Genomic DNA, 26657 nt, shown 5'->3' on the forward strand with positions numbered 1-26657 from the left:
CATCAAGGATGTCAAGCCATGTGCACCACATTTCCACTCATGTACCCATTGGTGACTTTAAAGCAGTTCTGTAGCAGTTAGGAAGCTTTTCTGTGATTGCAGCTGGCTAACCACTGCAGTGGGACCACGTAGCAAACGTCATCTACCACTACAGTCTCTGTGACTGTCAAGACTAAAGGCCCTGATTGCAGATGGGCTAAAAGGTAGTAAAAATCCGGTTGAGAGAGTTGGTACCTGAAATCCCCAAAATGGATGCAATGGACGCTGGTTTTAGTCTTTAGTCCTTAGCAGGTCACATCTGTAGAAAGAGAGACAGTCTTCCCTTCTTGGACAGTAGATAAGTCAAGGTGGGTTGTAAAAAGCAGTCAGCACTGGCCTAACTCTAGAAGACAGTGGGAATATTACTACTGACTTCAATGGGAGCAGAGTAAGGCCAACATCAAGTGCTTTTGAAAATCCCATCCATAGCACCTAAGCAAATCAGCCCCAGAAAATCCAAGAAATGCCAAAAATTGTTAAATGGAGAGACTGAATGGCCTACATTCTTATGTGGGGAATAAAAAAAAGACTGTTAGGTTGATCTTGACTGTTCATACCTTCCTCCATAGCCTCTTCCTCAGAAAGAGGCTGGAAATGAGCAAAAGATACGCAGGAAGACCAAGGTCCATAAAAATTAATGGAGAATGCCCCCGAAGCATCAGACATGTGCAAGGATGAAAAGCTTGTGGCCCTCCAACACCCACTCATGTAGATAATTACAGTAGGACCTTTCTTGCTACAAGATGACACACCAGAGTTCTCAGGCTGGACTCCATTACAAATATTTATAATACAGCATCACCCAATAGGGTAGGTACAATGCAAATAAAAGACTGTGCAGTCCCTGCCCTAAAGTGCTTAAAATCTAAGTATGACAACAATAACCCTCAGAACTAGGGTAGATCATCTCAAATTGGAGAACCACAAATGACAACTAGTGAGGCAAATCTACGCAGCTGCAGAGAGGAAGGAAAAGAGTCCTTATTGGCACAAACCAAAATTCATATGGATTTCAGTAACAGACCCAGAAAACACCTCAGATCAGAGATGCATTTTCAATATCTGTAGTGGTTTCACCAGATGTCAGTGCCAAGGTACCTGGATAAATTGAGCCTGAAGACATCAACCTGACAGTGGAAGGCTTGGGACCTGCCTCCATAAGAAATACCTCAAAGTGACTTTCATGCTCCCTATGGGCTCAAGTAAGAGTCACACAGATGGAGCTCAGGCTTTCAGGGAGCCCTTAAAGACACCTTACGTGTTGAATGAGGCAGACCTTTTACTCTTTCAGTGAGCATCCTGAAACAACCTCAACCACTGGAGAACTCAACAGAAGGCAAGGAGGAAGAAGAGACTCCAGCAATCTGTCCCAGCTTTATCTGAATCACTGTTATCACTATCAAAGTCTGTCTGTAACACCCAAGCAGCATTCTGATTGGCTGGTTGGGCTTTTTGATGTCACAAAGTAGGGCAGCTCCCAACAGTGTACAGCCACAAACTCACTGAAACACAAAAAGACTGCAGTACCTATTATGTTAAATGGGCATTGGGGAAAAATTAAGGGAAGCACAAAGGGGATGGATGAAGAAGGTGGCAGTTGTCTTGAGGGAAATGGGGTGATAAAGGAGAAAAAGTGAATTTAAAATGTTTCCTCTCCCAGTGTGTCAAACTGCCATTTCAGAAGCAGTTTGGGGTGGAGTGGGATTGTTTCAGTTCAAACATTTTCACTGGAAAACAGGTTAAACTGGTAGCTGTTCAACAGGTCACTTTATATGCAAGAGCTGAAAGCTGTTAGGTCATAAACTGCTACCAAAAGGATAGTGGAGCTTTTGAGGGGAAAGGGAAGTAACTGACCAATTAGAGACAAAGAAGGGTTAAAAAAAATGAAAATATTTGAGATAGAGGTATTTATATAACTTTTTTCCTACTATTTTTCTTATCCTTTTAGTAGGAACTAATTTCCATAGTAGAAGCTCACAGAAATAAGCCCAACCAAAACACACACTATATTTAAAAAAAACTGAATGTACACATAAACCATCATATGACAGCAATAAGCCTTCCAACACACTTCTTGGGTAGATGAAGGCTCTCAGCCTTTGGCATTATACCTCACAAAGCATCTGTGCACTGGTAGCTTAATATCATACCTGTAATAAGCCTGTCATGGCTTATTACTATGTTTGCAAACATCCTTGAAAGACACACAACCTTTTTAAAAGGGTATGCGAGATTTTAACTAGATATTTTGAAAGGTACAAAAACTTTTTTAAAATGTGTGAGGTTTTAAGTGCACAATTAAGCCAGCCCTGAATGGGATAAAGACATTAAGAGGGAAACAAACTGTAACTCAAGTAAGTGTCTGCTACACACTGAAGGATGATATGCAGAGAGGAATCCCCAGCAGGCTCTAACAAACAGTTTCCCATATGTAATTTATGGAAGTTGTTACATATAGGAATGTACGGTAAACAGGAATTTTTAACATTCAGCTTATCTTTCACATTTCATTTGGTTTGGACAGAGACATTAGCTGGTCAAAGGTGCCAGCCTGCCAGCTCAACAGACTGGTCTGCTGCCCACAAAACAAGGACAGCATGGGCAGTGGCAGAGAAATCTACCTGTCCATACTGTCCTAGCTCTCTCTATAGATAGGAGAGGACTTTTCCTCTCCACAGCTGTTCAGTTGATACCCCGTCAGCATATGCCAAAGAGAGGACCATTTATTAGGGCATTTTCATGTCACATAGGCTAACCCAGAAGGCTGAGAGATGCAAAGGCTTTCAGTCATGGCCAGTCTGGACTAGATTCAAACAAGTGACCTTGAGATAAAAGGATTTGGAACTTTTCACCACCCTCCTGAGCATCCAATCCATCCTATTTGTAAATCAGAGGCAGAGAACAGAATGAATGTTCATAATACTGAGAGATTCACATTCAGGAAGCCCAGAGCCATTTTAATCTTTATTAAAGACAGGCCTCAGAAACCACCACCACCATTCCAACATGCAGTGCTCCAGAGTTATCCAAGTAGCCAGACCCAAGCCTCTTTATCAGAACCTGCAGTTTCACACCTGTGTTAGTGGCCACACTGGGAGAAGAGATGGGGCCCTAGAAAGCACCGCCATCCACCACTTTACCTGCGGAAGCAGCAGTAGGAGAGGGCCGGGCAGGGCAGGGCAGGAGGGCCCCCTCATCCGCTTATCTCCCTTGCTCCAGATTCCAGCCAGGAATCCCTGCCCTGCAGGGTCACTCCAGGTCGCACGAGTCTCTCTGCAGTGATCACACCGAGCACCGGCTCCCCCCTGCGCTTGTTTGCCAGCCAGCCAGCGGGCCCCGAGACCCACAGGTCGCAGAGGGCGGCCTCTCCCGTCCACCCCATCCCTTCCCGGCAGAGGTGTGAGCTTCCTTGGCCGGGCTGCGCCGCGCAGTGCGGGGCCCGTTGCCCGGGCCTACCCGCCCTCAAGCTAGAAAGACGCCGGCCGGCGGGCGAGGTCAGGGAGGAGGGATGTGTTGCGCTGGCACACGGCCCCCCAGGCTGGGGAGAGGGGGCCTCGCTCCTCCATTTCCCTGGGGGGCAGAATCTGCCCCCTCACTCTATGGCGGAAGCGCGGCCGCTGCCTTTGTCGCCCTCCCACCCCCGCTCCGGGGAAGATCCGCCGGCCCATGCGGAGTCCGCCGCTCACCCTTCACCATGGCGCCGGCTTCTCCCGCTCCGTCCGCTCCCGGCTCCTGTTCCGCTCCGGGCTCGGCCTCGCTCAGGGGGCCGCCCGCGCACAGGCTCCGCGTGGCGCCGCCCGCTTCCACCAACCCCGCCCGGCGGTAGCGGCAGCAGCGCCGCGGCCCGGAAGCGCCACTCACCAGCGCCAGCAGGAGCCGCCTGGGCGCCGCCATCTTGCAAGACCGCCCACTACCGGCTTCAGGCCGGGCAGGGACAACGACGGGGGCGCCGCCTGCGCAAGGAGGAACCACGTGAACGCAGCGGCCCCTAGCGAAAAGACCGGAGCATTGCAGACAAGGAGGCGCTTGAGCACAGGAGCTTCTGGGAGCGGTCCTGTCTCCACACCCTTGCCCTATAGCGAACAGCCCCCCCTCCCCCCCCAGTGCTCCGACCAGGCCTCCCTCTTTCGCTTCTCCAGGCTCCGCCGCCCCTGTTTTGTAGTAACTTACCCATTCACATTCAATGGTGATTCTGTGGCCTTCTTGCAATTGATACTGTCCACTCATCCCCTTCCCACCCCACATTGGCAAGCTGCACTGAAAAGGCAGAGAAGTAAATAGGGCTAGAAAACAAGGGATCCCTCTCCCTGTTACAGGGGTCCTCTCCACGTCAAAGTTGAGGGAAAGGCAGAATGGGGGAAGGGTGCACTGGTCCTGCCCATACCTGTTCTGAAGTTAAACAAAGAACTTCAAGCTCCAGGCCAGCTATGCCAGTAATTTAAATAGTAGGACCTTCTCCCCACCCCCATCCCTTTTTGTTTTTAAAAGTATAGTCATATTTGCATCCGACATTGTATAAACATCATTTTGAGCCTGCTGCTCCCCCCTTAGTGCCCCTAGGTAGCAAATCTACTCTCTTGTTTTATCTCTGGATCACATGCAGATCAGCCAGAAGCAACATAAGAGAAATTAAGCCTATTTATACATGTAAAGATATTATAGCTTTGAGGTAAGGACCCCAAAGCACTTTCTGAATACTATCTGAGACTCACAACAACTCTTAAACTAGGTTAGCATTACACAATTTTTACAAATGAGGAAACTGACCCACAGAGATGTTTATGATTCACTTGCTCAAACAAGAACAAGATAGTGCAGTGCTGCGAATGGTACCCAGATATCCCAACTTCTACTCCCCTTATCTTTTAAATATGTTAAAGGGGCACCACTAACTTTAAAAAAATCACTTCTGATTTTTTTAAAAACTATTACAAATTTGAAGAGTAGAAGACAAAAATGCATTTGCCAACACCTTGTGTATATTTTCACCATTTTGCCAACATAGCTGAGTCATATTCTCTCCGTTTTTTTCAGATTTTTCACATAGTAATGACACCACATATAAAAAACACCAATCAAACAAACAAAAAAGCAAGCAAGCAAACAGGAGGATCTGACTTCAAGAACTACATCAATCAGCAGGGAAAGTTCAGGAGCAGGTTTAGTTCCTGAAAGTAATTTTTCAAAAAGATACATACTGACCATACTTCAAGCTTGCAGTGTCTCAGTTGCAGTCAAACTTCATTATTTTACTAACATTTTAGATACTAACATTTGAGAATTAAAAAATACTTTTTATTTATATTGTTCACTGTTTGCATTTTTCTCATCTTGAAAAAAATTAAATTTGGTCAGTTTTAACAATTAAATGTTTTGAGCATAAAGTTCTTAATACTGTAACATATGGATGTTAACTACCCTACCACTGCAGGGATGCTTTAATCCTCCCACCCACCCCCATCAGAATTCTTTTTTAAAATGGTCGAAATATTTATATACACCTTAACTTTTATGAAGCCTATTTATAATGTATGCACTTTGGGCTACAATTAAATTGAGAGTGCCTCTTTACAGTAGTGAGATCTATTTATGTTAGTTTAAATGTCATTTATTAATCAGTAAATACTTTGCTTGTAAACCAAGATTTTACATTGGTTAAAATGTGTCAAAAATCATTAAGAGGAATAAGGCTTTCAACAAATATCAAGAGAGAGAAAAAAAACTAATATCAGGAGGGAGATAAAATAAGAAATTTAACTTTTACATCTTTCACGCAGAGGGCAGATTTTTAAAAGATGTCTAAACAGTTAAGTTAGGAAAACCCCATATAGAAGACTTTTAACAAAGAACAGATAAAGGTGTACTTGGAAGATCTGAACACGCTAAATCACTTGTCTCAGAGGATGCGCATCTTACGGTATTAAGCAAATTAGCTAACTTACTGTACCAACGACAAATATTTCTGAAAAATCAGGCAACCAGAGAGGCATTGGAAAAAATGCAGTACAGAATTTCAAAAAAGAAATTTGAAATGATCCTGGCAGTTTATTGTCCCATAAGTCTATCCCCAATATAATAATTAAACAAATATTGAGAAAAGTAGGACTAGAGGATGACAACCATAAGCAATACATGGCATTGGTTCCTACAGAACAAATCTTGCCAGACAAGTTGCCCAAATTAAGGAAATTCAGTAGATGCAAATGATCTGATACTAAACCCCATGAACTCTATCTTGAAAAATTATTACAAATTGGTTTAGATAGAAATCGTTAATTGGAAGTAAAACTTCTGGGGGAAATAAAAAGTGTGTGTGTAGAGGGGCTTAATGTTAAATGCCAATGTATCCAGTTTATTTACGTATTTAACATCTTCATTGTGACCTTGAAGGGGTAAGATGTCCATTAAAGCAGGGGTTCTCAACCTTTTTCTTTCTGAGCCCCCCTCCTCCCCTCAACATGCTATAAAAACTACACAGCCCACCTGTGCCACAATAACTGATTTTCTGCATATAAAAGCCAGGGCTGGGGTTAGGGGGTAGCAGTTGCCTGGAGCCCCATGCCACAGGGGCACCACAAAGCTATAATGCTCAGGCTTGAGCCTGAGTGCAGGGCTCAGGCTTCAACTCCATAGGGCAGGGCTTTGGCCTTCCGTCCTGGGCTCTAGCGAGTCTAATGCCCTGCTTGGTGGCCTCCCTGAAACCTGCATGCAGCCCCCCCCCCCCCCCCCCCCAGGGGGCCTCAGACCTCTGGTTGAGAACCACTGCATTAAGGAAAAATCACAGCTTATACTTAGTTGTTTTCAGTTATGCATACCAGTGAATGCAGAAATAAAGAGATGAGAACCATCGGTGGAGAATACAACAATGGAAAAAACGTAGCTGTACATCTTGGGGAAGACTATGGAAAACACATTCAATGGGAGGAAGAAACAGTGATGCAGAAAAAAAGAAAAGGGTGAGAGTGTTCAGCAAATTAGATATAAGTAATAGAGCTAGTGGTTTGTCACGGTAAATTAGACAATAAGTTCAAGTCTGGTCACAGAAAAAAGGCAAGAATCAATTTATGGAAAAAATGCCAGAAGTCACAGGTTACATTAGTTCAATCAAAATATCCTTTATTTTGCAATGAAAAGCGTTTAACAGCATTTAACTAATAGTTTAATACCACTAGCCCACTGCTTGCCAGTTCAGACTCACAGCAGCAAGCCGCGACTGACCCTTCTTCTCCCCTACATGAGCCTTGAAAAAGGGATGGTGGCAGCAGCAGCAGCACTGTACAGAAGCTTCTTATCCAGCTATGCTATCTTCAAGACTTTCCTCAAAAAACTAGTAGTGTCTCAGAATCCATGAAGTCCCTACCCCCAGTCCAGCCATGACAAACCACTAGCCCTCATGAGTTCCTGCTCTCCTTCAGCCTCCCATCCTGCCCAGATTTTTACTTGGCATCTTAAGTTTTTCCACTGAAATACAAATGCCAAATATCATTATTTTTTAAAATTATAGGATCCAAGACTTCTGATGACCTAATTTTTTAGCTTGACGTTGAAACAAGAATGGCTAATAAAATGTTATGCCACCAAAGCAGTGAATCAGAGGCGTTACTTCCCAGAGCAGGGAGGTAATAGACCCTTGCTGTACATCTCTGGTGCAACCAGTCCAGGAATACTGGATTCAGTTCTGAGCAGCTCATTTTAAGATTGAGTTACTGAAGGACATTCAGAAAAAGCAACAAAAATGACCAGTGCCTGGAGGGACTGACTTATGATGGAAGACTAAAAAGAGCTAAATAAAGAGCTTGGCTGAGTGATGACAAAAAGGGACATGATAAATTGATGTTTTGAATTATGTAAACACCACGGAGAGAGACTTATTGAACTTGTACAAAGGGAAACAACTAATAGTAGGAGGATGAAATTAAAAGGGACACTTCAAAACTAATTAGAACTAAACTGAATGAAGAACTAAGTAATGCACTTTAGGAAACAACCTTGTATTGTCAGGGAGATGGACTGGATGACATAGTAGTTCTTTTCCATCTCCAGCTTCTGTATTCCCCTGAAATGACTCTCTTACTGTACTACTTAACATAAGCACAGATACTTATGACGTTAACACTTGTTCAGACAGCTGCCCTAGCTGAAAAGTGATTTACACTGCTGCATAAGTACTAGATATCAAACAATTATGGTTTGGAAACATTTACACTTTTACAAGTAGGGACAAATTCTACCCTTAGATGTGAGGCTGACCTTGCAGTTAAAAAGAGTGATACAGAAAGGCAGAATTGGGCCCTATGTGTTACCTAACTGCCAATGTGGCCACATCTTTTCACACATCCTTCCTTTTCCTTTGTAGCATATATAAACATGTATTGGTGGCACAAACACTTAAATGAATGAGGTATCAACTCACATTGCAAGGCAGTATGTCACACCTGTCATATCATCCAGCACAGAAAAGGATGGTAAAATTATTTATGAACTGGATGTCTTTGTCTAGAGATCTAGAGCTACAGCTGATCAATCAAGAAAAATTAGTGGTGACAGATGAGAGTGTTTCCCAAACCAATCAAGTCCTTACCTTTTCTACATGAATTCAGCGAGAACATCTCTGTCAAAGTGAAAAGATCTGATTCCTACGAAAGCAAGAAGGTGAAGAGGCAGGAAGTTAGAATTTGTATTCCTCTCTGAAATGTCTAAGCCTCCACTAGCTATTCTGATACTAACTATCTTTTAGGTGAGGAATACACCTGAAGGTTCTGATCAAATTCCAGTTTGAATGATTGCATTCTGCTTGGCTATAGTATCTATTTTTTGAGGTCTTAAATTACTGAATACAGTTGTCAGAGTAGTAGCCGTGTTAGTCTGTATCTGCAAAAAGAACCGGAGTACTTGTGGCACCTTAGAGACTAACAAATTTATTTCAGCATAAGCTTTCGTGGGCTACAGCTCACTTCTTCGGATACTGACGATAGCTCATCTCAATTGATTGGACTCTTCCAGTTGGTATGCATACTTGCACCTTTTCATTTTCTCTGTATGTATAAATATCTCCTGTCTGTGTTCCATTCTACGCATCTGAAGAAGTGAGCTGTAGCCCACGAAAGCTTATGCTGAAATAAATTTGTTAGTCTCTAAGGTGCCACAAGTACTTCTGAATACAGTTGCTACACTCTGTTAAATAGCTGCTATGTTATATCTAGAGATGGGGAAAGTGATCCCTCTAAATATCAGTTCAAGTTTGTAAAGACTTCGGAAATTTGCAGGATGAAAGGTGCTACTGATTTCTAGGCATTCACATTTTAGCCATAGCAAGTCCCACTGAGATGAAATACAATATATTGATAGACTATGCTTGTGATTTCTCCCCCCAGCCCCTGCACACACTTTTTTTTCTTAAGGCTGACATACATCTGTTAATGTATTTTTCCAGTTATAAGAAACGTTGAAAAGTCCTGCATTTGTTTGAGGTTTCAGTTGTTTTTTTTGTCCAATACAAGTTAAAAAGTTAAGCTAGCTATTTTATTTTAAAATGCACTGTCCTCAATGTGGCACTAATGACATCTGATAGGGGAAAGAGAAACAAGGACAACACCACATTATTTTCAAAATAATCTATTACCTATGCCCACTACTTCGTTTTTAGAGCATTCTTGGAATTAGAGTAACAAAGATTTCATAACAGATTTGAAGCAGAGCTGAGACAGATTTGTGGTGTTCCCATTCAGATAATACTATTATTACTAGGCTTTCAAAGGGCTCCCACTGGAACCAACAGCAAAAATTTTATAGATTCCAGTGGTGCAAGAACAGCCTAAAACATGTCTCTATTCTGAAAAGTGACTTTCTGAAAATCGCATCTTTCTTATACTCAGCAGATCTGCTCCCTGTGTGTATGCAGAGCCAGACCTACTGATTTTGGTGATAAGAAGTTGACACTGTGTTTATTTAAAAAATATTGAAATAGACTATTAAAAATACAAAGTTATTTGGCTTCTTACCATGAAAAATGGTTAATTACTATAGCAAACATGATCTCTCAAGAGGATTGCCTGCATGGAGCCATACTGTAGGTGACTGATGAGTGTACAGTGGGCATGAACTTGGTATTTTCAATAACGGTACTTGTTGATGTTGGATTCCCTCCTAGCCCAATGATACAGAATGGCAGATAGTGTGAATCCATCCAAGCAGTCATCCTCAAAGAACAACAGTAACAATTGGTATAGAAAAATATTTACATATTTCTTTCAGCATTGCCTGCCTGAAAACCCACTGTAGGTGATTAACAAGCAGTCTCCAAACCCAAAGAGATAAGGCTGGAGAATCTTGCTCAACTAAGGATTCTAGGATGCTCCAAATTGGATCATCCAACCTACAAGCTAAGTCCTGGTAGTAATGCAGCATGAATATCAAAACATCATTCATGGATGGAACTCTAGGTAGCAGTTTAATATGCCTCTCTGGGGATGAACATTCCTGAGTCTTAGAGTAATGGTCATTGTAGATTTGGTACAGGATGGCTTCATGTCTGCTGGTATTGGTATCTCTATTAATTCATGGCAAATGTGGACGCTGAGTCTAATCTACTTTGACAATCTATGAGTGGGAATGGACTGATCTCTAGTATTATCCCAATATGATACAAAATAGCCAGCTCTTGAAAACTTTAAAGTCATTAGGGAATGATTGCTAATGATGTCACAAAAGCATATGGCTTAGATGAGGCTATCTTCTGCCTTCCATTCCTTTAAATACGACAAAGATTGAGACATCAGTTACTTGCATGTAGACTAAATCTTCAGTGAAAGATCTTGCACGATGAGGTCTCATGTAAGTAATACAAGAAATTGAGCCTACATAGTCCAATAGGGCTAATGTGCCTTTGGTGTATAGAATAGGTGAGATTCATGCCAGCAGGACCATGAATTCAGAGAGAACCAAGGAGGCCTCATCTGAACTAGGATGGGCAGAAGAATCCTGAAATCAGGAGATCCAAAAGTGGATCTATGACCTCATCAACGATGGCAGCAAGGTTGACTCTGATGGTTCCTGGCTCTAAAGACCAAGTCCACCAGGATAGTGCACAGAGAAAACATGGAAAGGAGAAGGAGGGGATGCTTCACTATTCAACACCAAGGAAGGAGATGTCAGAGCCAGCGAACACAGAGATCCAGAGAGATTCAGCAACAGATTAGCTCAATTCATGAACACCACCAATGTCAAGTAATTATTCATTATTTATATTGCAGTAGCACCTAGAGATCCCCAAATGAGATGCCTGCACCCCGCCATTATGCCAGACACTGATCAAACACATAGTAATAGACTGTAAGCCCTTTGGGGCAGGGACTGTCTAAAGAGATAAGAAAGATTAAGGGTGGAGGGCGAACAAGTGCACAGATGGAGAGGTTAAGTGATTTTCTCAAGGTTACATAGAATATCAGAGCCAGAGCTCATAGTCCCATGTTCCCTCCATTGGGCTAAGTTTCGTCTGAATGACATAGAAAGCTTTGGGGGCAGTCACACCTGGACCTAGCCACCCAGAGCTGGGTAGCCAGGAGGAGCACAGAGACAACAGCCTGGATAGATGTACTCAGCATTGAGGCAATATTCATCAGCTAGATCCTGCACCAGAACCAGAGGGTCCAATCCCAAGATCCCTAACACAGAGGATCTCGAAACAGAAACCATCAATGATACCAGAACACCCAAAACCAAGATGGATGATCCCAAGACACTCAATGCTGCCACCAGACATTGCTGAAGATACTGACACCAAGGAAGACCCGCAATTATGGTGGCCTCATGGCTTCTTTTCATTTTTGCCATTGAAGGAGAAGAATGGTAATGAGAGATGGAGTGTTTCAAAGAGTCAAGTCTGCTGTTAAGTCTTGATGCTCAGCTAGAGGTGGGAGCTTGTATCTCTTTTTGACATGACATTGGGTTTAGGGAGAATGGAACCAAGAGGCTGTGGGACTTCTAACAGGCAGTTCAATGGGACATTTAGACTCAACAACATAAGATGACCAAGCCGAGTCTCTGGGTGCTGAAGCATTTCCAGGCCCAGCATTAGAACCTGACTAAGCAGAATGAGACATGCTTACACTGAAGCAGAACAGGCACCAAATATGTTAACTGATGACAGACTTAATACAATTACAGCAGGGACACAGATCAAAGCCAGCAAACCTGACTTTAGTAATTTTCAGATAGGCCCTCAAGAGCATGAGAACAGCCCAGAAACACAATGCTCAACAGAGCATTAGAATTTTTGGCCATCTCCAGTAACTATTCCCAGCTACAAATAAATCTATATTTATATATAGAAAAAGCTGTTTTCCCAAAACAGGTCACACAAGGAAGCAACCTACACCACAGAGCTCTTGCTCACTGCCTATAGCAGTCAGAAAAAAAACTAAGCTGCAGTCACATCCCTTTGTACATCATCGGGTGTAGGGGAGGTCACAAGGACACTGGCAGGGAGTTCATCCAGCACCCCCCCAGACATTGGTATTTCAAAATTCCCAAGCTTTGCTCCTCACCTAAAACGGGGATCCATGCAGGCAATGCTCAAAGAACTGTTTTAAATTTCTACCACAGGGCCTGATGGAGCATTGGTTCTTTAGAGAAGATTTCTGTTCTCCATCACTGCCTTCCTGGGATTTCTGCTGCTAAGTTTAGTGAGGCTGTGGAGAGTCACTGATGCTGGTAGGCAGCTTGGGATAGCATTGGCAGTAGGAGTTCCCAAAGGTCCTTGGCACCTGCTGTACACCCAGAATCCTGGTCTGTGGGCCCAATGGGGAGCCCAGAGGCCTAGCACTAGGGCTACATGTGGAGTCAAGTAACTAGGCTCTATACTAGGGCTGAGGACCAGTGGGGCTGCAGGAAAAAGGAGTCAGCTGGGAGCTCTGTTTTCCAATTTTGCTTCCAATTCCAGAGACCCATCTTGGAACCTTCTCACCTCATCCATTCCCCATAACATTATTCCCCCTGCAGCTGTTAGCACTAAGGAGGAGACACCAGGCTTGAGAAACTTCCCCAGCACTATCAAACCAGGGCTCGCCTCTGGAGATTCCCAGAAGTGAACAGCTGCCTCTGGAACTCAGCTGTTAAAATCCACATCTCTGAAAACTTCCTAGTCTCACACAGGCTGTCCTTCCCCCACCCAATCCCACTCCAGCTCCCCTTGCCCCCCATATATGGAGGCTCAGATATACACCCCCATGTCACCCTGGCTCCCTTTCCCCCCCATAGAGAGGCCCAGACACCCCATCACCTCGGCTCAGCTTGCCCCCCCATACAGAGGCTCAGATACCCCCCCATCACCCCAGCTCCCCCATACGGAGGCTCTGACACCCCCACACCTCACATTGTCTCCCCGGCCCCCATCTCCCCTTGCCCCCAACCCGCCCCCTCCGGCTCCCCTTACCTCCCATCCGATCGTCAGAGACCACCCACGCCTCACACTAGATCCCCTGCCTCTCCCGCCCCCTTACCCCACATCACACAGCCGAGAAAAGCGACACACCTCATCCCCACATCGCACACCTCGCCCTCGCCGGCAGGCTCAGCGCCTCCCGCCGCACACGGGGCCGCCCCATCCCGCCAGCACCGCCGCACAACAGAGGCGTTGAGCCGCCCCACCAGCACAACGCACCGGCTCCCCGGCGCGGAGCCCCTCCTGCCGCCGCGCGCACACACCAGATGCCGCGAGCCGCCGCGACGCACACAGCGCTCGGACGCCTCCCAGGATGGAGAGATCAGGTCCCAGGTCCCCGACACAACCTCCTCACAACTCTCTAGGCCGGTCCGCGACACGCCGAACTACAACTCCCAAGACTCTGCAATCCGCGTTCCGCGTGCGCACCGGAAACCAAACCTGCAACCTTGGCAGATTACATCGCAAGGAAGTGAGGGTGGGGAACTATACCCCATGGCAACAGTTCACGCCATGGGAGGCAGGGGCAGGGCTAGAGTGCAGGTTGAAGCGACGGTGGCCGTGACTGGAGAGGTGCGCACTAGGTAAACGAGGAGCGTGCAAACAGGTGTGAAGGCTGGCCTGTTGTCGGGGGCGCCGCCGCTAAGAGCCCCCCCCCGTACCCTTCCTCAGACTGTCCTTCGCTTCCGGCCCCAGTCTCCGCCGCCCTACGCTCGGTCCCCCTCGCGACCCGCCTGTCCTCAGCCCCCTGCTCTGCCGCCGCCGCCCCTTGCCCCGCTAGTCGCCTCGCCTCCGTGTCCCCCGCCTCCGCCCCTTTCCCGCCGCCGCCTCGCTCAGGTCCCCCCGCCGCCGCCCCCTTGTCCCCCGCCGCAGCCCGCCTCAGCCCGCCCCACTTCCCGCGCCCTCGCCTCAGCGTCCTGCGCCCCCGTGCTCCCCGCCCCCGGCCTCGCTCAGGTCCCCCGCCCGCCGCCCCCTTGTCCCCGCCTGCCGGCCTCGCCTCAGATCCTCCCGCCGCCGCCGCCTTGTCCCCCGCCGCCGGCCTTGCTTCAGGTCCCCCCGCCGCCGGCCTCGCCTCAGGTCCCCCCACTCTCTTGTCTCCCCGCGGCCGGCTTCGCCTCAGGTCGCCCCGCTCTCTTGTCTCCCCGCCACCGTCCTCTTGTCCCTTCCCGCCGGCCTCGCCTCAGTCGCCTGTCTCGCGCAGCTGGCCCCTTGTCCCCTGCCGCCGGCCTCGCCTCAGGTCCCCCCCGCCGCTGCCCCCTTGTCCCTTCCCATTCCCCCTTCAGCTATTCCTGGCCGTGTTGGCTGCTGGGGCCTGGGGCGAGGGGGGAATGAACAGGGTGTGGCAGGGTCACACACGTAGATCATCACCACTACATGTCCTCTGGGCAGCTTTTGGTCTCCCCTCTTCAGCAGCCCTTTATAGGGGATTGAATGTGTCTTCTGGTCTTAGGAAGTTTGTGCAGGAATCTGTCTCTCCTAAAGGACCCCGGGATCATTTACATTGCACTAGGGGTAGCTGCTATTCAACGTTTTTTTTAATTGAGTTTAGTGCCAGTGAAATACACTGTCATGGCAGTGCTGGAGACTGGGCTCCTGGGGCCATAAGAGGCCCAAAAGGAGCTTCCTTCTGTTTGCCCTCCAACAAAGAGCCTCAGCTAAGATGGATGGGAATTGCCTACACAGGGGGTCTGGTTTGGAGTTACTTAGATCCTAAGGGGCTCCATCAATGAAGGCCTTGACACAAAGCTGTAGGCGTTGAAGATAATTCAGAATGAAATGCATAGGTGTAAGTGACTTATGGCTTTTATTTTCTTTTACTAGAGCAGAGATTAGTTCTAGAAGACAAGACTTGGATTTTGTGGGAGGAGGTGAAATACAGCAAGACTTCATCTTCACTTTAAGCACTGGAGATCAATAGTTCTATTTTTCAATAATGAAATGGCTGGCCATGTTAAGCAGTATATTTGTGTTAGTTATAGTGCCGTACATGGGGATGGTGTCTTAGAAAATAAAGTTCGTACAGCAGGAGGCAATGATATCACAGGGAAGTGTTGGCAGTAGAGATAAGCAAGGGTGAAATCTATATGCTCATGTGGCACCTATGTGATAAACTTTTAATCTGAAGTTCACATCTGTCTTGAGTTATGGTCATTATGAAAGGCATAGTTTGGTGCTTTCACAAAATATGAAACTGAATGTCTCCATGCCAGTCTCAGAAATGTTACTTTTTGTACTACTGTATTATTCAATTTACATGGAACAGTAAGTGTAACAGATATATTAAGATTTAAGCTAAGTAGCACCTGTGGCAACTAAGTCACTATTTAACCTTCTGTCTTAGCATGAAACAAACAGCAAAGCTGATCTCAGACATTCCCTTGTCAATGTTTAACACTGGATGCATTCTTTTGAAGTACCTATCAAATAAGTGCTCTGCACACCTCAGAAGCTAGGCCCATTATGACTACCAACCTGCTCTAGATTTGAATCTGTCAGCTTGCAGTGAAAGTCTCATATCCCATTGTTGTTCCTCCTAGTGACCTCAGTGGGACTACTCCTGTGAGCAGAGGCAGTCCTTAGGCATGCCCGCTGCTGTCTCACTCTAGGCGTCCTGATGCCTATCTCACACCTAAGTCCTGGTGGGATCCTCAGACCAGGGGAAGATAGGTGTTTCCCCCCCATCTGTCTTGCCTGTGGGGCCTGTTCAAGTGGGCATACTCAGAGGCTGTTTAACTCCACACAAAACAGCTGGCATAGGAGGAGCAGGGCTGCTCCCTTATAATTTTCAGCTAAGGCATTAGGGTGCTCACATGGGAAGTGGCAGATTCTGGTTAAATTCCCCTCTCTGTATGCTGAGATGGGATTGGAACACGGGTTCTCCATCTCAGGTGATCTTTAATTATTGGATTGACTAAGATATTCTGATGTGGGTCTCTAATAATTTTGTTAAAGTGGAATAGCTTTAACAAATACTGGGTAAGAGTGACGATCACACCATAATCTGGTGGTTGACACTCATGGGAAACGTCTGTTCAAATCCCTTCTCATCAGGCAGAGGGGGTAGTTAAACTGGGGTCTTTTACGTCCTGCGTGAGTATCCTAGCCCCTAGGCTGAAGGTTTTAAGGAAGACCTCTTTCTCTCCATCCATATGTATGTATACTTTTTTTAAAAGTAAATTTTCTCCATTACATTTGTAAAATTTCTTTTTTGTCCACATAATTAAAACTGCATCAGAGAACAAACACTTTTGTTCTTATTTTTTAATTTTTCCCTTCCAGGTTAAATGCTAAGGTTGAAAAACCTATTCCAGTTCCAAACTTTTTGCTGTGGCTTACAGTGCAGAGCTTTGGTTCTCTCAATCAGACAAAGAAAATGGATGGAACAAAATGTGATGAGACAGGCAAGGGAGTCACGGGAAGGTAAGAAATGTCTGACTACTGGCATTTGCCATAACTTTCATCCAATTTCTCTCACAACCCTGGCAAAATCAGGCAGTTCTGACTTTAGAATGCATCCAGAATAAATAGACATGGCAGGAGTACAATGTATGGGGTGGGAAGAAAGACTTCGTTTTTTTAGTATTGCACTTTCAGTTGTTCTTCTATCTGATTAGCAGGGAGCTTCAAATACAGCATACTTTATTCTTATTCCAGCTTTTAAATAATTATGAGAAAAATGACTGAAGCAGGTTTGGTTAGATCTGGAGACTGGGGGGCAGCTGCCAAAATTGTTGAATTAGGCAACATTTATCCCTCTGAGACCTCTACAGATGGGCTGTATGGGAAGGAATAATGATAATGAAGAGTGAACACCTGTCCTTTGGGTTTGATTTCTGAATGTTCAGGATTTTGAGGGTAAAATAGACTGTTTTGAAATGAACTTAAGAAAAGTTACTGATTTGGAGTGGTGAAGGAAGGGGAGTTTTATTGCTTTATACCCTCTTTGTTAATATGGGGAATTGTTAGAAGGTGCCATTATTTTAAACATTAGGCATGTTCAGTGACCAGTGCTGCTCTGTTTCCTTGAAACATGCTGGCTACAGAGTACAATATTTTGCCCAAGCTTCCCTTAAAATATCTTGCAGGCTTTCAATACTTCTTTCCAAACATTACTAATTTCTAAGGAGTAATTCAGAGGTACCAAAGTGTGACCTGAAATCTAAATGCAGCTCACTGCTTCTTTTTCCTTGTAACTGCAAAATGAGGACAAAGTGGATCATGATTTGACTTTTTTTAACTGGTGCTAACGATCACCAAAAATCAACTTCTATTCCCAAAATTTCAGTATTGGGCTAGAGTAAGAAACACTTCTGTCTTTGTATCTTCAACACACATACTTAAGGAAACAAACAACAAGCCTCAAAGCCGTAAGCATGAAACTGAATTTATCCATAATAAAGTTCCAAACACAACATAAATAGTGAAAATAAATTAGATTTTTCTAAAAAAAAAATCTTCAATTTTATGTCTTCAGTGGCTATAGGCAGTGAAGTGTGTGTGTGTGTGTGGGCAGGGTGAGGGGAAAGAGTGGTAGAACACTGCTTATCTCTCACTTTCCTTGCCCCTTCTGGTGGCTTTTACTCTTTCACTTCCGATCATTAAGGCTAAGATTTTGTCATGGTTATTTTTAGTAAAAATCACAGACAGGTCATGGGAACAAACAAAAATTCACGGAGCCGGTGACCTGTCTGTGACTTTTACTAAAAATAACCATACAAACCTCCTGGGAGAAGTGCACAGCCTCAGCTGCAGCCCCCGCCACAGGGCAGGAGTGCAGGGCCCCGGCTGCGGCCCCCTCTGCAAGGCGTGGGGTAGGAGCACATGGTGGCAGGAGTGCAAGCTGCGGGGCAGAGGTGCATGGGCCTGGCTGTAGCCCCCATTGGGGGGCTATGTGGGGAGCATAGCCCCGGCTCCAACCCTGGCTGCAGCTGCGGACAGCTGAAGCTGAAGAAGTCACAGAGACCCAGTAAAGTCACAGAATCCATGACTGCAGTGACCTCTGTGACTAAATCGTAGCTTTACCGGTCATCATTAGGCTTCAGATCTTTCAACCATTGAGACAAATGAGAGCAATTGACAGTATTAGGCTGTGACTCTGCAAACTGCTTTAGGTGCAGCATCGGAGTCTTCACATGTAGAACAGTTTATATAATTAGGGTTTCAACACTATTTTGTCAGGTTGTCTTTCAGCAGACTGTCATGTGGTCCTATATCTGGCCATTCAGGTGACTTTCTTTACAATTCTAGTCTAGATACTTAAATTTAACAATGAAATAATTTCAATAGAAACTTACAACCACTAGAGAGGTGCTGGATGGAGTGGCAACTTAAGGTCAAGCAGAATTAAAATACAATTTGTAACCATAATCCAGGTTGCTCCAGAGTTTCCATTCTAACAGGGTTAATAAAGTTCTCTATAAACTGTATATTTTGAGTTTGAGGATTAGTTTGAAAATCTTATTTGTAGTTTGAGATGCTTGAATTAACAATAGCTGAGCTGCTAAGTCATAGTGACCATAAAGTAGTGAAATGTCACTGACTAGGGAGAAGAAAGAGAAGTTTGAAAAGGGAGATTTAAATAAAATAAGGAATCTAGTCAAACAGGCCATGGAGTCAAAAGTAAAGAAAACAAATGCTGCAGATTTGGCAGGGATGCTTGCTATATAAGGCAACAGCAGTCTGAGAATACATGCATGCCTCTGAACAAAAAAGGAAGCAAAAAAGAAGTAAACCAGTATGGGTAAATTGCAGTGTTCAAGAGGGTTATACAAACTCAGCCAAAATCTTTCAGAATTTGGAAATCTAACTATAGTGAAACTAATAAAAAGGAGCATAAACTAGCAGGCAATGTTGAAGACAGAAATTAGGAGGTCTAAAGTGAAATTTAAAGAGAAAATAGCTAAGAGCAAAACACAAGAAATTCTTTAAATATGATCACCAGAAAGCCTTGAAAAAATTGAGTCTGCTGAATCACCAGGAATTAAAGGGAGCAAATAATGAAGATTAAACCAATTTCACAGAAGTCATATTTATTTAGCTTCTCAGAATCATTCTTCATGGCAGAGATGATGGAGATAGATACTCTTTTTTGGTAATATAGATGAGGTAATATCAAAGATTGCTGCCAGAAGAGGTGATGCTGGAACAAATTGTTAAATTAAAAGCTTTAAAAATTACCAGGCCCGGTTCGCACAACCAAATGTTCTGAAGGAACTTAGTGACTGAGCTGCTAACAAAAATACTAAAAATTGCTACTATACTGGTTTATTGGCAGGTAATGTTTAACTTATCTTTAAAGCATCGAAGCTACTAAGTGTAAACTTGGAACTTCTGTGTTTCTAGTCTCACGTTTTAGAGAGAAGAACTTCACTTTAAGCAACAAAACATGACAAGATGTGTATTGTGCTAGGGTATTACTGTACATTTCCAGTTTGAAGCAGAATGCTACAGTCTTCCAAGAAATAGCAATATATCCGTTGTCTTTTCGTTATAAAATAGCATTATGCTAACGCTATTAGTGATTAAAAAACCAATGAATCACTCAATAACTAATTTTTTCTGCTTATTATATCAGAAAGTCTAGTTCCTAATTAAAAAGGATTTAACTTCAGATTTTACATTAATTTTGTATTTAATTTTACCTAGAAGCAAGCGTGCTTTTCTTAAGGTTTCTCTGGAAAAGAAAGCTTGAGATCTTCTTAAATCTTTCTCTTCTTCTGCCCCTTTTTCTTTTTATAAACAAGCATGACAAATGTCATCCCAGAGAGGAATCTTTTCAGAATTACAAATGCCTGAAAATAGGAGCTAGTAATGGAATTCTTTCCTCGGCTTTGCTAGAAAATACAGCAGAAACATAATATTGAAATAGTTTTTGTGCATTTAAGTTAATAGGTAATTATAAACACTAAATTCCTAACTGTTCTTAGCCTTTCATTCTGGGAAAAATATTTAATCAGATACGATTAATGTTATAATCTTTATAACCTATTACGTTGGTAGAGGAAGTTTGCCATGAGCCTCTTTTAAACCAATAAAATGTAAAATAGTTATATATTTACTTTTATTCCAGTTTACAGTAGAAGTTCAGTCAAATAAAATTGTTGTAGTCCCTTCCTAAAATAAATTGAAAAGCTTCTGATGACCACATGTGGAAAACTTGCTTCTCCTTTGTCACAGAGTTTGCATCCAAAAGCAAGTGTTCTTTGGTGCTCTTGTGACTTTTTTTTTTTGGGCAGGGGGAGGACTTTTAGACTGTCAGTTTCTAAATGATAGCTATTCTGATTTTCTTGATAGACTAAATTTTTCTTCTTAATTTACTTGTACTGCTCCTGATTAATACTCTTATTGAACTAACTTAGTCTCCTAACTGTTCAGCATTAATACTGTTTATTTGTTTAACTAAGTGTGTGGTCTCATGCAAAGGGCACATGTCTGAGACACAAACTTGAATTTTACTCGCATCTCTGCTGCTATGTTGACGTACTGATTCACCTTGGACAAGCTGCTTCCCCATGATAAAATGAGGATGATCTTTGTCCAGCTTGGTAATATGTTTTTGAGATCTATGAATGAAAAGCTTTTGTTATACTGCCTCAGTGTTTATGGCTTTAAGTTTCATGTTTGCTGTGGGGTTTGTCGAATCTCTGAGTGCTCAGTGTTCCAGATCAAATGATTACAATGAAAAGACCTTTTAAAGGCACTGTTTCTGTGAGTAAACCAGTCTCCTACAACCCTTTCAAACATACACCTGCCTTTCAGGATGTTGATCTTTCTATTGTGATCACCGTCCATTGCCTTTATATAAACTGAATATTGGTAACCCCAGTTTAAAAAAAAAAGATGAGATTAGCAGCAAAATTAATACATTTAAAAATTGATTTTGGTTGTCTTGATTTTTGAACTCACACTGCCCATCCCCAGTGTATTTGTGACAATTAGTGTTGCCATTTCTCCCAAACATATTTAAGTGATTTTATGATCTCCATTGCAGGAGCTCTCACCCCCACATTTACCAGTCTTCCCAAGTCCTCTATTAGTTCTGTCCCCTTCTCCCAACCTCCACCATCAGTTCTGCCCCTCTCCCAGCCTCACCCTCTGCATCTCTTGCAGTTTCCTGGGGCTCTTCATCCCTGTCCCAGGGTTGTTGGCTTGTTTTTTTCTTGGGGGGGGGGGAGGCGGGGGAGAGAGGATACAGAGGTCTGCTGCAGGATCCCCTTCTTCCCCTTCCAGGCTGGAGGTGGGAGCAGCTCCAGGGGCTCTCTGCCTCTCACTCACCATTCCCAGCTCTAGTGTTGCAGGAAGGGAAAGGGGAGGAACAGAGAAAAGCTGCTGTTACCCATTGAAGGGAAGGAGGGTGCAGCCTGAGCTGTTGGGCTCTAACTGTTCTTAGTTTTCCTCCTATGAGAATTGTCTGCTCCTGTAGGGTGGGAGCACTTTCTGCTTCTTGCAGCAGCTCCGATTGGCTTCTCTTCCTCCAGCAGCCGGGCAATAGGGAAAGCTGCCATCTAAGGGGGTCTCCACAATACAGAAGTGAAATATGTGAGAGGACTGGAGCTTTTTAGAATGATTGTGGCTCTGGCCAAATTCACCTGAGTTGCAAAGAAATTGGGAGAGTTGGCAACAGTGAAACTGAAAATAGTGCACTCCCCTGAGTTGCCTAGGTGGCAAGTCCCGAAGAGTATTCCTAGGTAGTTGCTGAACCTGGATGTTTGGTTTGTTGGCTGGATAAAGTCAGCTGATGATTGAGGTTGGGCTTGTGTTTGAAGCAGGGTGAGAAATGTGTGGTACTCTAACACCAATATCCTGCTCTTATGTCTGCTTGTAAATAGAGAAGGAAGAAAAACTGTTAGGATCTCTGAAGCACAAAGCTAACTGCTTTGGTTGTATACAATTATGAAGTGCTTAATGTGTGTATGGGGGGCTCTATAAAGATGTGGGAGCAACAGCTTGGGTAAGACAGTGCTTAAAGAACATTCCCTTAGTCACAGGTCTGTATGTATGTATTTAGCTGAGTCTGACCCCTTGCCATCTCTGTCTTAAAGCACTGGAGTCGTGCTTCTTCCTCTTTGCTCCTCTGCTTGCACTCAGGTCATGGAACAAAGCTGAATCCCCAGGGCCTAGCTGACTTCCTTGCACAAGTGAAGAACTAAGTTGGCTGTGTAGCCCCTCCACTGGGGAAACCAGCAAGTGTTAGGTTTCAGAGTAGCAGCCCTGTTAGTCTGTGGCTACGTCTACACTACGGGATAAATTCGAATTAGCTTAAACCGATTTTATAAAACAGATATTATAAAGTCGATTGTGCGCGTCCACACTAGGCACATTAATTCGGTGGTGTGCGTCCATGGTCCGAGGCTAGCGTCGATTTCTGGTAGCGGTGCACTGTGGGTAGCTATTCTGAGCTATCCCTAGTTTCCGCACAGTCTCTCCCGCCTTGGATTCTGGGTTGAGAGCCCAGTGCTGATGGGGCAAAAACTTGTCACGGGTGGTTCTGGGTACAGCCTCACCCTCCTTTGTTTGTGAAAGCAGCAGACAACACATTTCGCGCCTTTTTCCTGGGTGAACTGAGCAAACGCCCATAGCACAGCAAGCATGGACCTGCTGAGAGTCATGCAATCGTGGACGTTGTAAACCTCACGCATTCTCGTGCGTCTATGGGTGAACCATGAACTGCAAAGGCAGGCGGGAGGACGGTGCTATCGGCGGCGGGCGACGAGAGCGATGAGGACATGGACACTGAATTCTTCCTAACCACGGGCCCCTGCGTTTTGGAGCTACTGCTGGTAGCTCCAAATGACAGGTTCTACCCATTGAACGGCCGATTTTGGGCGTGGGACAAGCACAGACTGTGGGACCACGTTTGCAGGTGTGGGACGATTCCAGTGGCTGCGAAACTTCGCAGTGTAAGAGCACTTCTTTGAACTTCGTGACTTGCTTTCCCCTGCCCTGAAACGCCATATACCAAGATGAGAGCAGCCCTCACAGGGAGAAGCGAGTGGCAATTAGCCCTCTGGAAACTTGCAACGCCGACAGCTACGGTCAGTCAGGAATCAATTTGGAGTGGGAAATCTACGTGGGGGCTGCTGTGATGCAAGTAGCCAAGCATCACATTAAGCTGCTGCTACGAAGTTTGTGACTCTGGGAAACGTGCAGGTATAGTGTGGACTTTGCTGCAATGGGTTCCCTAATTGGTGGGGCGCATAGATGGAACCCATATTCCCTATCTTGGCCCCGGAGCACGAGGGCACCCAGTACATAAACCGCAAGGGTACTTTTCAATGGTGCTGCAAGCACTGTGGATCACAAGGGCACTTTCACCAACATCCCAGTGGGATGGCCAGGCAGGTCATGATGTCTCGTCTTCAGAAGCACTACTCTGTTTACGGTGCAGCAAGGTTACTTCCCAGACCAGAAAGATAAAGTGGGGATGTTGAAATGCCTGTTGTGTATCTGGGGGACCCAGCCTATCCCTTGATGCCATGGCACATGAAGCATACACAGGCAGCCTGGACAGTGGTCAGGAGTTTTAACTACAGCTGAGCAGTGCGAGGATGGTAGAATGTGCATTTGGCCGTTAAAAGCTCGCTGGCGCACATTACTTACTCGCTCAGACTCAGCCAAACCATATCCCGTTTGTTTATTGCTGCTTGCTGTGTGCTCCACATCTCTGTGAGAGTAAGGGGGAGACCTTTCTGGCGGGTGTGGAGCGAGGCAAATCACCTGCGCGCTGATTCCGAGCCAGACACCAGGGTGTTGAAGAGCACACCAGGAAGTGGTTGCGCATCAGAGAAGCCTTGAAACAAGTTTCATCACGGGCCAGGGTACGGTGTGGTGCTGTGTTTGTTTCCCTTCAAGAACCTGCACCCCTTCATTTGACTCCTTCCCTGTAAGCAACCACCCTCCCCTTGTTGTACAGCTGCTATAAGAATAAAGTCCTATCCATTTAAAAATCTGTATTCTGTATTAAAAGTCATTCCCTGTAAGCAACCCACCCTCCCCCTTTGCATGTATTCTTTGTTAAAAAGTAAGTATAAAAAGAGGTAGGTATCAGGTATCCCGGGTGTGGTTTGGGGGAGGATAGAGGGAAGGAAAAGGCCATAGCACATTCATGTATGACAGCCTTTTGGTTGGATGTCCCGGGGTGGAGTGGCGGGTGCAGAAAGCCTTCCCCCTGGCTTCTAACAGTCTGGGTGAAGGAAATATAGGAACATTTGAGTACTCGGGGTGTTAAACATGGGTAGCAGTGGCACTCTGTAATCCCGCTGCTCTTCCTGAAGATCCACCAGACGTCGGAGATATCAGTTTGATCACGCAGCAGTTCCAGCGTTGCATCCCGCCACCGCTGTCTTCCTGCGCCACCTCTCATCTCGAGCGTCTCTCCTATCTTCACATTGGTCCCTTCCTGTCCTCACGTTTCACTGGCCTCTTCCTGTACTTTGCTAGCATCCTTCCATCATTCTGATGAGCTGTTTCATTGTGGGTTATTCTATCTTGATTTCATGAGAACATTTCATCTCGCATCCTCTTCTTCCTCCGCCTTATCTGAGCTAGCCTTCGGATGGAGTAGGGGGCTTGAAAAGTTGCAGCTGTATGGTGGGAGGAAAACAGGGAGAGAAGTATGTAAAAAGATACATTTTACAGAACAATGGTTATACTCTTTCCACGTGAACAACACATTCACCTTACATAGCACATGTGATTTTTCCTACCAAGGTGCATTCTTTGTATTTGCAATGCGCTTGGTTTAATATTGAGTGCCTGCTGCTCTGGTGTTACGATCTCACAGACGCGGTCCGGGCATCATAATTCAGCTTCCATGCGGCCATGGTAAGGCTTTATGTTTGACTTCTCCAGCCTTCATATACACAGTGCCTCTGATGCCTTTTACTGTTAACAGGCAGCGCAGACGCCAACACCCTCTTTCTTATCCAAGGATTGCTTCACTCCCTCCCACAATGGCTGCTATCATGGACATCAGTGCTATCACCCCCTCCTCTCCCCCCCCCCCACCGCGTGGCTGGTTAGCTGGGAGATTCCTGCTGCCAAACTCAGCGCTATCCTTCCTCCCTCCCTTGCTTTGCTACGTGAAAGGAAGGATTGATTTAGCACCAGCCCAGTTGGAAAATGCCATCTCTGTCCCCTTATTTCAACCAGGTACCATGACGATATAACTCTCTGACGGTAACACAGAGATAAAGAACTGCTGTTTCTTGAATGCCAGCATCCACCGGACCATACGCCGCTGTGCTTTGTCAGGCATGATACCCAATTACTTGCTACATGCATGGCGTGGTGTAAAGTGTCCTACCATGGTGGACGGATAAGGCTGCCTTGCCCAAAACCTTCTGCAAAGGCTTTTGGGAGTACCTCAGGAACAATTCATGGAGTTTCTTTGGAGGTTTCCGCTCCTCCCAGTAGTTAACAAACTTTTCCAGTAACTTTACTGCACGAATGCATCCCAAGCCCTCAGGGCATCAGTCATTAAAAACGCTTTCTTTAAACCATGTTTTTTTATACAAAGTACACTCACCGAGGTCGCTTCCATGGCTTCACTGTTTTGGGCTGATGGCTTGGGGCTGGTGAGGGTCTTCCGTCTGGTCACAAAAAGCTCCTGGCTGTTTGGGCTATGGAGTGCTGTTGTGCTCGCTGCAAGGTCGTCCTCCTTTTCTCCTCTCCTCATCTTCCCCCTCCGCTGATCCTCAGCATGATTGAGATTAACCCCACCTCGAATCCACGGACAAGGGGAGGGGTAGTGGTGGCATAGCCCCCCCTAAAATTGCATGCAGATCAGCGTAGAACCAGCCTGTTTTTGGCCCGGCCTGATCTTCCGTTTGCTGCTTTGGTTTCTCTGTATGCTTGTCTGAGCTCTTTAACTTCCCTCTGCACTGCACTGAGTCCCTGCTGTGCCTTTTCCCTCATAGCCTTTGAATTTTTTCAAATATTTTTCATTTCTGTCTTTTCGAACGGAGTTCTGTTAGCACTGAACCACTCTCCCTATATAGCGTCAGATCCGTACTCTTTGTGCGGTCCATGCTGGTGCTCTTTTTCAATTCGCAGGAGACTGCCTTGTCAACCCTGTGTGATCAGAGCTCCCGCTGGCCAAACGAGGAATTGATTCAAAAGTTCGCGGGCTTTTCCTGTTTACCTGGCCAGTGCTCGGAGTTCTGATTGCTGTCCAGTG

At 45.1% G+C, this 26657-nt stretch overlaps 2 protein-coding genes across 8 annotated transcripts in view; one reads left to right on the plus strand and one right to left on the minus strand.

The window, feature by feature from the left end:
- DHX30 (DExH-box helicase 30) overlaps nt 1–13850 on the minus strand; it is a 42205-nt gene extending 28355 nt beyond the window's left edge. Inside the window, exons 1-2 of one of the 6 annotated variants that reach the window (XM_075062127.1) lie at nt 13828–13850; nt 8621–8675 (exon numbers count right to left, since the gene is read on the minus strand). In XM_075062127.1, the coding sequence (XP_074918228.1) occupies nt 8621–8648 (28 nt within the window). In that variant the 5' untranslated portion in view covers nt 8649–8675; nt 13828–13850. Of the gene's footprint in view, nt 1–3725; nt 3955–8620; nt 8676–13590; nt 13641–13699; nt 13737–13827 lie in introns of those variants that run through there. The other 5 variants (XM_075062126.1, XM_075062128.1, XM_032786581.2 and 2 more) reach the window with 5 other exon arrangements.
- Nucleotides 13851–15011: 1161 nt separating this feature from the next.
- Nucleotides 15012–26657, plus strand: part of LOC116828831 (KAT8 regulatory NSL complex subunit 1-like) — a 156603-nt gene continuing 144957 nt past the window's right edge. Inside the window, exons 1-2 of one of the 2 annotated variants that reach the window (XM_075062132.1) lie at nt 15012–15266; nt 16760–16900. In XM_075062132.1, coding sequence (XP_074918233.1) covers nt 16854–16900 — 47 coding nt within the window. In that variant the 5' untranslated portion in view covers nt 15012–15266; nt 16760–16853. The remainder of the gene's footprint in view (nt 15267–16759; nt 16901–26657) is intronic. The other variant, XM_075062134.1, reaches the window with a different exon arrangement.

Source organism: Chelonoidis abingdonii, chromosome 2, assembly GCF_003597395.2.
Source record: "Chelonoidis abingdonii isolate Lonesome George chromosome 2, CheloAbing_2.0, whole genome shotgun sequence".
NCBI classification, from domain to species: Eukaryota; Metazoa; Chordata; order Testudines; family Testudinidae; genus Chelonoidis; species Chelonoidis abingdonii.